This window comes from Caloenas nicobarica, chromosome 19 (assembly GCF_036013445.1).
Source record: "Caloenas nicobarica isolate bCalNic1 chromosome 19, bCalNic1.hap1, whole genome shotgun sequence".
In the NCBI taxonomy this organism is placed as follows: domain Eukaryota; kingdom Metazoa; phylum Chordata; class Aves; order Columbiformes; family Columbidae; genus Caloenas; species Caloenas nicobarica.
Window position 1 is genome coordinate 6065132 of NC_088263.1, and position 12199 is coordinate 6077330.

At 46.6% G+C, this 12199-nt stretch overlaps 1 protein-coding gene across 2 annotated transcripts in view; it reads right to left on the minus strand.

Moving 5' to 3' along the window:
• Nucleotides 1-1296: 1296 nt before the first annotated feature.
• The window catches only part of DNM1 (dynamin 1), a 61503-nt gene continuing 50600 nt past the window's right edge, over nt 1297-12199 (minus strand). Inside the window, exons 17-20 of one of the 2 annotated variants that reach the window (XM_065648442.1) lie at nt 11657-11827; nt 11242-11483; nt 10627-10845; nt 1297-3210 (exon numbers count right to left, since the gene is read on the minus strand). In XM_065648442.1, coding sequence (XP_065504514.1) covers nt 3138-3210; nt 10627-10845; nt 11242-11483; nt 11657-11827 — 705 coding nt within the window. In that variant the 3' untranslated portion in view covers nt 1297-3137. The remainder of the gene's footprint in view (nt 3211-10626; nt 10846-11241; nt 11484-11656; nt 11828-12199) is intronic. The other variant, XM_065648443.1, reaches the window with a different exon arrangement.

Sequence of the window (12199 nt, forward strand, 5' to 3'; positions counted from 1 at the left end):
TGCCCTGGCATCACTTTGCTTTCATGAATGTTTTCTTGTAGAGAGACTGCTAGCAAGTCTGAGACATTTCTCTTGGCTGGTGTTTCACATCTAGAGTCCAGGTTCAGATTAATTTTTTAGCCAGTGTTTCCCTAACCCCACCTGTTTGAGAGCAGGAACTGCTGTTCAGCTGACACACAATCGCTTCAAATTGGAGCAGATTAGAGGTTTCTAGTTTTGTAAAATAATACACTAACATTTAGTTGAAAAAAAATATAGTTTTGCCTTCAAAAATATTCTTTAAGAACAACCCTATATATAACACCAGGGACAGAGGGAACAGTTCCAAGTGAGGGAAAAAAAGAAAAAAAAAGGACAGAGTAGGGCAAGCAATGGTTATTGCTTCAGTTGCACAAGTTACAACCCATAGAAACAGGCAAGACAGATCGCCAGAACACACGCAGGAAGGAATCACTAGAGATCTGCTCCATTCACTCAGCCCTCACCAGTATTTACTATGAATCAGATCTTCAAGGAGATTTTCAGCCTATTAAAGATTCCACAAGTACCACAGGCACAGCACTCAGGGCTGAATCAGGCACCAATACCACAGTGATTTAAGTCAGGAACCCCAGTGCTCCTGGTCTCTCCCTGCAGAGGGACTGAAGGAAGCTGTTGCAATCATTAGGACAGTGTGAAATTCAGGAATTACAGAGAAAGGTGGTTGTCACTGTGAGAAGCAGTGACCATGGTCCATGACCCATTGCACTGTTTTGGCACAGAGACAGGAGGAACAGGTTTACCCAGTTTATACCAGGGCAGAAATCCCATTTCAGGCTAAAAGCAGCTTCCAAGTAGGAGCTGGCCACACATTAGACTGCGCTTCAGATACGGGCCCAAAAAGACACCACTTGACAGAGAAACCACAACTCAGCCCCTGCTCATGTGTTCCACCAACACCTGGGCAAAAATACCTGTTTAAGAACCACGTGATTCTGTGTGCAAAACTCCCACCTTCGGTGTGTCCAGTCACTCCATGCATTTTCCTTTGCAACAGAGGAAGGGAGTTAAACTTCCACATCCAACAAGCTGTTTGGCTCTGCTGCAGCTGCTGATGCAGATCTGCTCCACCTTCCCTACCAGCGATAGCACGTGCTTGCATGTACAGCTTTTTAAGCTCTACAGGATGAAAAGATTAGGTTATAAATTAAACACAGTTTGAAAATCACCCAGAGAAAGAGCAAGAGAAAGAGATGGTTTTATTCTAGTCATGGAGACCTTCATTATACAGAAATGATAGTTTATTTCATCCAATAAACAAGAGTGACAGGTAGATCACAAACTGCATCACAGCCACTACCAGCACTGAGACAGTTCACCCACAGGGCTGGGGTAATACAATAACCCAACTGCACACAGCAGAGAATTTAACAACCAGCTCAAGAACTCAGCATCAGGATTTGGTTAATTTTTTGGATGTGTGTGTATATATATATGTATATAGATATTTTTCCCTACTTAAGTATTTCCTAAAATCCACATGGAAGCACAAATGGCTTTAAACACCTGGACATATATAGATTTTTTTCATCTTATATATATATTTATAGATATTTATAACAGTAAAGATATGTTTCTCATTACTACAATATACTTAACTCCTTTAAGCAGCCGGGAAGAAAGAAAAAAAGAAAACCAAACAGTTTCACTACAGTCACATCTGATACGTGTGTGTCACAAAGTACAAACAAAACAAGCCATGTGTGACATTCGAGTGGGACCATTCCAGGACAGAACAGCTAAGAGGCAGGCAAAGAGTCTCAGAGGGAGCAGCCTACATGTCAAATGGTGGTTTTGGGCTCTCAGGGCGGGAGGGACTGGCCTTACCCGGCCGGCTGGAGTTTAAAGACAAGAAAAACAAAGAAAAAAGAAAGGAAAAGGGGAAAGGGAAAGAAAAGGGGGAGAAGCAGTAAAAGAATTGTTAAAATACAGAAAGGAAAAATACACTAGCATCAGAACAATAGAGGATCCACAACAGAAATTAAGAGCAATAGCACTGAAATAACTTAAATCTGAATGAGGGCTGGTTGAAAGCCCCAACACAGGTGGCTCATTTAGCTCTGGTAGAGACATGACATCTGAGATACATAGGGTTGATATATTTTTAATTCTCAAGTCTTTTTTTTTTTAATACATGTAGCATGAAAAGTAAAAACCAAACCTTAAGAAGATGATATGCGATTAACAACGGTTACAAGTTTCCCCAAACACGTACCATTCACATGCAAGAAGAAAAGGCTACGGAAGAAGTCACCACAGTACCCAAAACACACAAAAAGATGTGCTTATTCAAAGCAGAAATATTTTTTTTTTTCTTCAACAAAAACATCACGCAGCAAACTCCCTGAAAACATTTGGTTGTCCGTTTGCAAGGGGGGAGCAGCATCTCTATTCCCCTCTCCCTGCTGGGTTCAGGAAAGTCAGCCAAAAACTGAGGACGCAGGACAAGGGCTGGCAGGAGCCTCTTTCGGGAGGTCCGTGCGCTCCCTGCATGGAGCGTGCGCCACCTCAGACTTCACTCTGAGTTCCCCCCTTCATCTCCCTGCCTCACTTTGATATAAGGTTGATTGCACTGTTCCCAACATGATTTTTTTTTTTTTTGCACCTTAGTCAAAACTAATACACAGGACATTTAATCTGTTCCTAACGCTGCCACATTTTTTGGGGAGTATTTTTCTTCTAAGTCACACTTTTGTCATCTTAACTATGAGAAAAGAAAATAGCTACAGATCAGTCCTGGGTGCTACAGCTAACAGATGCAGGCAGGACACTTATCCAGGCTAGACCGGGTGGGATAACCGGACAGACAGACGCCACTTGGACTTAGGGACGTCCCTGCGGCTGGTGTCTCCAAGGAGCCTGTGTACTCCAGGGATCCGTGCCACTGAATGAAGGCTACTCTACGCTCACAAAGCAATACGGGACGCACGAGTGAAGACGAAGAGCTCGATCACTAGGCTAGTGCTTTACGACACAGCAGGGAGGGGTGGCGGGAGACGTGGGATGGATGAGGAGTGACTGTGGCTGCGGGAGGGAGGGAGGGAGGGATGGGAAGCCGCCAGCACGGCACTCGTCGCCAGCTGTTCTACAGCCTCGAGTTACAAATCTAAGAGGGACGGTTCAGCCGGTCGGATTATGGTAGGTCGAGTAGGTGAGGCGGGGCCCCTTCTGCTGTGAAAAAGCAGAAAACAAACAAACGAAAACAAACAAAAACAAGAGAACACACACTGTGGTTAGCACAGCAATCGCAGTCACAATCACACATGCTTCTCCACCTCGCCTGAGCCAGCAAGAGAATAAAACTTGAGGCACGAACTACCAGAGCACAACTCCACAAAGAATTACAGGTTTATCTGAGGCCTCGCACCGGCCTTTCTGCACAGCATGGGTCACCAGTACAGCAACCTGCTGTAGAGCCAGTTCTGCTTTCCCTCTGAAATTTGGAAGCACAGAGATTTATTGCCAGCGAGCGCGCTGGCTCTGGGGCGAGAGTTGAGAAGCATGGACACAGTGAGCTCCTGGTTCAAGCACATGGTCACACAGCATGGATGGGCCCTGAGACGCGCTGCTGCCGGGGGCTCTCGGCTGGTTTGGGGAGCACCACCTTCTCCTGCCCTCGAGGCCACCGCGGGCCTGGGGTTCCTCTCTCCAATACACAGTTCTGATCTCTGATGTCAGGGGCAAGCTTGCTGCTTTCAGTTCTCCAGTTCTGGTGCTCAACAAATGCAGTTTCTACTCCAATAAAAGGAACTTGGGCCATTGCTGCTCGATTCTGTTTCAGATCTTTCCCTGGTACTTTGTCCAGGTAAGTGGGCAGCAACTTAAGTGTTTGCCCTCTGCATGGATTAAGTGTTCCAGGATGTTCATTCCTGCAAGGGACTGGTGAAAAACAAAACCCCAGAGAAGACAAGACAACACCTGCTGTCTCAACTCCTTACTTGACAGACCACTTCAGACTCCGGCTACAGCCTTTAAGATGTCTACAAATAAAGTGTTCTCTAAGTCAGTGACTCCAATCTATGTTTTTCCTGCAGTGTCTGCAACCTAAACAGCATCATGACTCTGTATCACTACAATAACTAAATAGTTCAGTACGAAGCCAGAGTAGTTTTACAGTCCAAGCTGCCTGAAATGCAAAGAGCAAACCCAACAGCATGCAGACCAACTAGAGAGGAAGCGTTTGCACTGATCATACAGAATCAGGTGTCACAGAAGTAATGCCTGAGCAATTCCACATGGACAAGCTTTAATTTAGATTACAGACAATCAGCTGACTGCCAGAAACAAAGGCCCTACTCTAATGCAGCAACTGAGGAGAGGAAGGGTAGAGGGGCAGCGGGCAATATTTGCACCAGTATAGTCTTCCGAATAGAGAAGCCCTGTTTTTGCACTGACTACAGGTCTATAATCATGCTGGTACCAGAGCAGAGATACTCCCATAAATTGGGGCAAGCTCCCTCATCTCAGCAGAGCCAGATTAACTCTACAGTCCTGATTACTGAGCCTCTGCAGAATTTATTGCTCCATATCTATTAAGCCCCAGATCTCAAAACAATTACAACCACTTATTCCTTGCATTGGGAAATGGTACATAAAAAAACTTCAGATGTGAAAACATTTCCCAAATGTTATTTCCTTGACTGAAAATGTCAATGGGAACTGCAAGACCCCACTGTCAGCACGCCAATCAAGTTACCGCTCCTGTACAGCAAATAATGATGGGATTGAGCTAATCTGGAAGTTACAACACCTTGAAGGATGCTGAAATAATACTATCTCCCAGAAGTAAAACTTGCAATGAGATGTTACAGCTGAAGAATCTGTGACCCTGAGCTTCATGACATGTGGGATCTGTGCATTATCTATAAAGGGTGCTTGTGGTGTAAGTGCAGCCAGACCAACCATTCCATGGCTCCTGCTGTCACTGGAACAGTAATAGCACTTCAATTAAAACCTTATAAGATATCACCTTAACCTTTAGTGAGATGCTGCTGCTGCACTGTCACATGTGTTAGAAGGCATTTTGTTGAGGAGCTTGAATTGCTTTTTGCATTTCAGGAGTTTGGACAGGTGGTCCTAACAGCCTCACTGGATTTACATGAAAAGGATGCTTGAAGTCACTAGACGATGTAATGTGTTCTGGCAAGAGACGCCACTTGACCTTACCAGAATAAATAGTGCTGAAAGCACAAGTAATCTTCAGGTAGATGGGTTTCTTTTTTTGTAATGTACTATGAGTGATTTTTGCAGACACTTCTTTCTCTTGATGCTCAGGAACATTTCAGGGGTAGGGGCTATCACTTTTTAAAGTTACAGGTTTTGTCTCTGCTCCAGTTTTCTGGAGACACTTGCAGAAGTGGCTGAGAACTATTTCCCAGCACAGAATGGGACAGAGAAGTCTCTCAGGCAACATTTACCCGCAAGATGCTGCTTCAGTCTGTCTCACTACCTTGCTAGCTGGGCCCTTCTACACCACTGAGAAGACATCTCCCTCTGTCAGGACAACAAGGAACAAAGTTCTGTCCCCAGTACTTGGGAAGTAAGACCCGAGTCCTGGCAGGAGCCAAGGAGAACAGCTGCAGGGACTGCCATGGCCTTGAAGTCTTTTGATCCGTATCCAGACCGAACACTGAGCTAGTCACATCTTGTAAGCTGTGGGCTAACAGTTCTGCTGATAAGGACCTAACAGAGGTGGTAAAACATTACATTTATTCCCTTGGGCTGCAAAAGGTTTTAGGTGGGATTTTTTGGTGGTTTTTCTTTTAGTGGTGTTTTGGTTTTTAATTTTTATTTCCTTGGTGCTCTTTATGCCAGGTTAAAACATCCCATAACAGCGAGTCCCAGAACAAGGTACAGACAACAGCAAGCCTCCTTCCTGAGGTTGGTCACCAAGATGTACATTTCTAGGGCTGTCAGGGATGTCCGCAATGGGCAGAGTGGTAGAGGAAAGCACTGATCGCTCCAACAGCTCTGCAGTATGTCAGCAGTGAGGAGGGCTGATGGATGATGTCCTCAAAGAAGATGTCAATCACTGCACAATCACCGCATTGGTTTGATGGGATGTGGCACCTCTCCCCACAGCTACATGTGGGGGTAACTCACACCATCTGCTGCAAGATGGGGGCTCCCTGTGAACCCCCAGCCCTGGAACAGGGGTTTGAACTTCTGCTGTTCCTATTAAGAAAAGACTTCAGCACACACTCCCCCTCAAGTTCTCTCTGCCACAACCAGCAGCAAGGGAATCTAAATGAGCTCTCAGCCAGATCCTTCACTTCAAGGCACAATATCTACAGAGAGAGGGAGAAAGGCCCCCAAACCCCACACCTGCCCTCTCTACCTGTTTGTCAATAAGGGCTGGAGGTTCCCAGAAAAAATAATTTGGGGAATTTGGTAGATCTCCCTCTTTACACCCCCACTCTCAGCATTACCAGGACAAGGAAGAGTTGTTGGGCCAGTGCTGTTCACATGAGCCTGCCCCAGCAGCTGCTACACCACTGAGCAAGTACAACAGTACAAAATGCAGGGATAGATAGGAAAGGGAAACAGGCAGGAGCTCAGGTCAGTGTCTGGGGGGATGTAGGGATCACTAACTCCTTCCTCAAACAGGGCAGAAGGCAGAGGAGAGAGGGCAGTTTGAACAGAAGCAGAAAAGTCACCTAGAAGGTAAAAGGGTCAAGTGGAAAACAAGCAAAGGGAGTTTGCTTCTAACCATGATGATGGGACACAAGGATAACAGGGAACATTCAATGTCAGAGTTACCCTGCACTCAGACATGGAAGTCCTGATACTAACGACCCAAACTCCTCCTGCCTTCCATGAGCACTGGGCACACAGTGAGGATGGGAGCACTTCTCCAGCCAGACATTGGAATATAAGAAGAGTCTGAACTAACAGCTCCCCAAGTCTCTACCTTGATCTTAGCAGAGCTGACAAACCAAATCAAAACAGAGTTCATTCAGCTGATCTCCCGGTCAGTGTGGGTAATAAGCCAAATGAGACACACAGCTTAGACCTTGTTGCCAGAGCTTGTTCCCCCATCCCACCTCCTCTACTGGAAGCAGAGAAAGGGTCCTCCAGTAACCGTAGGTCAGGTACTGAGGCTTTCCCAGCTCCTGCAGCTCAAGCAGCTGCTCCGTCTCTGATCAGCCAGTTTTTCTGTTCAAGACTCCTTCCTTTATGAGATCCTGGCAGAAGTGGTTCATTGGACAAGGGACTCTTACTAACACAAGAACTAGGCAGCAGAGGTGAGCTGCAGAGCAAAGTGATGGAGGATGGGGACACAACGACTCATGCATTGCAGGGAGAGTGCAAAACGTACCGTGGCTGCCAGTCCTCAGGGGTCACTGATAGTGATTCTGAAAGACAACACGAGATCAATATGGCAGTTCAGACAGGTCAAGGCAGAGGCCACACAGACTGTTGGGAAGGTGGAACAGAGACACACACACACACATTTCCATGTTCCCCTCCAGAACACAGCACAAGGAGTGTGCACCAGTGGGCAGGGCTGCACTCCACACACGCAATCACAGCATCATCTTTGCATCACAACCCCGGGTGCACACATGGCTACGTCAAAAGCCATTATCTGTTTACATACCTGCTGGCCATTGCTCACTCGCCCACACATCCAGGCTGACATTCATACCTGCTGAACCAGCACTATATCTCTGTCTCAGCACCCACCAGCTGGGCACAGGGGGTCTGACTTGTCTCTCACTGAGGATTCCTATCTTCTGACCATATTAAGTGCTGGAGTTGAAGCAAACAGGCTCAGGAAAGAGGGAGATAACACACAGTCCCAACCACTATCCAAAAAGAGAAGCAGCAGGTGAAACATTTTGAAGGCCACAAATCATGAGATGAGCTACTGTGACCTCTTGAATAATTCAAGTCATAAAGCTGTGTGAAGTTATGCTTACAGTGATGCTGATCACTTGCATCTTTTTCCTCAGATGTACCAAATGGAGAAACCTATTAATGCCTTGAACAGATTTTGGTTTTTTGTTTGTTTTCTTTTTTTTCCCCCAATGGTTAAGTCATCCTCACTTAAGCTTTCTTATTTCTCCTTTGAGCTTGCCTAAGCAGTTTCACCTACAGTTTGTCAAGCTATTTTAAACTGAAGAGCCTAAATACCTGGATAAGTACTTTCAGAGTTTCCTTTCCCAAAGCAAATCTTCCTGCATACCTCCAAGAGGCATATAGTCTGAGTGCAGTGTTTTGGCACCCAGAATAGGACCTTATACTGTTTGTAACCTTCAGCTCCCAAAGGTATATATTTGGCAATACAGACTTCCATAGCAGACTGAATAACCATACTGCCTCTGTACTTGGCAGTAAGTCTTGTATTAATTGTACTTAATTATATGCAGGAAAGCCTTCCTGCATAAGAAAATGGACCGTGTGGTGTTTATACGTGAAAGCATGTGTCTGTACAATTATGTTTATGAGAAAGAAGTGGAGCAATACTTGCCTGAGTTCCTCATCCATAAAATAGATGTGCACACAAACTGGAGGCACAAACATACCCAACTCATACATGGGCATCAGTGTGCGTACACACACAACGTACATCCAGCCAGCACCACACATTTCCAGTTCACTATGTAACACCAACTCCTACAGCAAAGCCCACTCGTGCCATACGCAAGAGCTTTGTTCCTCTCTCTCTTGCACACACACACAGAACAGTGTAGCCCGGTTAGCAAGGGAAAAGATGAGTATTAAAAAAAGCAACAATGGAGATGGCATTCGTTCACCCATGGCAGAAGGACCCGAGTCCAAGTGCTAGCAGGGAACATTCTTATTCTATATACAGGAGAGGAAGAGAAAGAGTCCCTTGTCATTGGAAATTCTCCATTCATCAGTGAACTCAAATGACAAGCTGGTATCAGGATCCGGAGGAGTCTATGAACAACTGGAAGAATCAGAGAGGGGGGATCAGAGAATGAGCATCACTTCACAGCTTCTGGGGAATTACATCCTCAACTTCAGACCAGGGCAGTCAGTAGCATGCAATCCAACCTACCATCTCTCCCTTCTAAAGGAAGCGATTACTCAGTTAAGTATGAAACACTTTCTTCCTCTATTCCAGTGCTGTTCCCTACCTTCCCCCTGAACCCTTCTACCTCATGCAAAAGGCAGAAAAAGCCATTAAAATAGGCTGCAACAATGGATTTCTTCAAAAAAGGCCAATTCATTTCAGCCCATTTGGGGAATCCTGTCATGATGATCAGGTATATAGAATATTTTTCATGAGTGAAGAAATGAAACTGAGTGAAAGAAGATGGAGACAGAAAGTAGTATACTAAAAACAAAACCACAAATAACAGTATATGGAAAAGCAGGGTCACAACAAGAAGCAAGAGCCAAACTACACAGTAAAAGTGTGCTGACATCCATGGGTGCCACCAGCAGGACTGCAGTCCCTGGCACAACACTGAAGTATGTGTGGCCAAGTTACTGTGGGAGCTGTATCAAGGTGGATAGGGAGGACTGGGGCAGAGGCACCAAGAAAGTAAAAGCATTTGCACACACCAGAGTTGGCAAGTGGTCTATAATCTCTTTGGACTCATCCATCTCTGGGCTGGATACAGCCTGGCAGAGAAAACTTCCCCTCCAAACAGGCAGCACCAAGTACGAGCTGGGGCACTGACTGAACCGCCTCTGCCATGTACCACCCATTGATTGGGTGGGTGCTTCACAGAACATGGCAAAGCTTCAGACATGTGCCACCAGCACCCACTGAAGCAGAGCTATTTTCCACGAGGGAAGTGTTCCCTCTGGCACATCACTGGGGAGTTCCTGGTTATGCTCATTTTTCACTCTACGATTACCTTTTCTTCCTCACAGGGAAACCAATACTGAACATAAGTGTTGCTGCTTGCAGGCAGCCTCCTAAGTCCTGTTCGGGAACATGTACTCAACTGCACAGGGGATAATCCCTTATTACCGTTTTGAAGTGTTTGAAGTGACTGAACGGGAAAGGAATTAAGTTTCTTAACAGGAAGGCAAAGCTGTGTGATTTGAACCCTCTAGACTGGAAAGTGTTCAAGTTGATTACAGAAGCAACAAAAATGCCTCAGAAAAACCCATTTCCCTGCCAGTGATACTGCAATATTCTCCTAGCCAAAAAGCATCTGAACAGCTCAGATGAAGGTCTGTCCAACTCACCTTGAAGAACTCTGGGCCAGGATAAAAGGGGCAACTTCAGACTTTGGGGAGCCCTACACAGAGGGGAACTGTCACTCCAGTGCTGTGATTTTTCTGGTGACTACCTCCTACTTGTGAGTGTAGGCATTGGTAGGATTGCTTTAATAAAGCCCTCAGGTCCACTTTCCCCATCCTTTGCACAGGGGTCTGTGCAAAGAAACAGACACCCCTCTGTCCCCAAGACCTGCCTTGGCATCGCCTCATCTGTACACCAAAATCTCAGTGGACAACTATGCTCCTGCATATGGACCCAGTCCAAATATTCAAAGACCGTACCCACACCATGCACTCCATTCTTCTACGGCCCAGGCAGGCTAAGTGCTACCCAAAAATTGGACATATCCCATCTGCACGGAGCAGCATTTCAGGACTTACCTAGGAACACCAGGAGGAGCACGATTAGGCCGAGAAGGAACCTGAGGTGGTGGCCCAAAGGGATCAGGAGAGGCACCTGGCCTGGAGGGCACAGGGGGGGCACCACCCAGCGTGGACCCACCAGCAGGAGGTGGCCCAGGAGCTGGGCCTCGAGACCCAGGTCTGGTGGGCGGAACAGCGGGAGCTCTCCTCTGCGGCGTGGGGCTGGACGTAGGAGACCTGGCAAACAAACAGAGAAATTCAACTGCAACAACAGGCCTGGGATCCCTGTGTCACCATTATGTCCCCTCCAGTGTTCCTCCTTTAGTTCCACAACACTTCACACACCACTCTTTGGCTTTGAATGGACACACCAGGCTTCAGGTTGCCTTCAAAGCTACTTCAGGCTGCAGCTAACCTAAGGGTTTAGAAGCCACTGCATCCTCTGTAAAGCCCTACTGACTTTCAAAGCTGAGGAGCCTCCCAACACAGAGACCCAGAACTCTTCATCCACAGGGAGAAGAGGGGCAGAGGAGGACTCCCTGTCTCAGGAGGAGGCCCCAGCTCCTCCACTCCTCCTGCCACTCGAGAGGCATCAGGCAGGTCTGCAGGGCTCTGCCCCTGAGCCTCTGGTACCTGCGTCCAGACGGTACGCTCTGCACCTGCAGCCAAGAGTCGTCCACCGGTGGGGGCATGGGGGTGCTGATGGTGCTGGTGTTGATGTCCCCAATGATGTTGAGGGCCTCCTTCAGGGCATGGTACATGCGCAGCATTTCGTCACGTCGCTGGGCCTGCTCTGCCGATTCCTCCATCAGCGTGTTTTGGTCACCGCAGGAGTACAGGTTTGCCAGCAGCTCCGAATGGATAAAGTCCTTGGTCTGTAAAGGAGCACAAAGGAGGAATCAGTTTCCACCACCTTCCCCAAAACACTTCATCCTGTCCCACCTCTTCTTCCATCTCTCCAAGCTGCCTTCAGTTTTTCTTCATTCTTTCTCTCCCTATTTTTTCCCTTCTGTCTCCCCACCTCCATTGACCACAGCGTGATAAGTACATTGTTTATCATGAGGTGCATGATTGTCTTCGGCATGAGGTCTCTGATGGTTTTGTTGACAATTGCCATGTAGGAATCCACCAGGTTCCTGATCGTTTCCACTTGTCTCTCCAGCTGAGGGTCCATGGAGTGCATGAAACTGTCTGATCCATTCTCCTCTGCTTCACTGGCCTGCAGAGAAAAGGAGAAACAGATTGGTTCTTCAAACACAAAATTAGGTTTTCACGAGATAGCCAAGAAAATGGAATATGCAGGAAGCACATGCAATAAGACTTAAACTTGCATTTTGAGCTGTGATTGTCAATGCACAGCTCAGCTTGTACAGACCTCGCCAGCTCAAATCCGACGAGCTTTAACAGTAAAGCCACTCTTGTAGTAGAAAGTTATCACACAAAGGTCAAAGGCAGAGACTCCTGACCAACATTCACAGGTTATAGCTCTAGTGAACAGCCAAAGGTGTATTTTTACTTTTAGTGCTTATAGCTTCCTGAAAGGCCCTTCATCTGAGCTGTTTTCCACACCTAGATTCAGTTTAGACCTGAG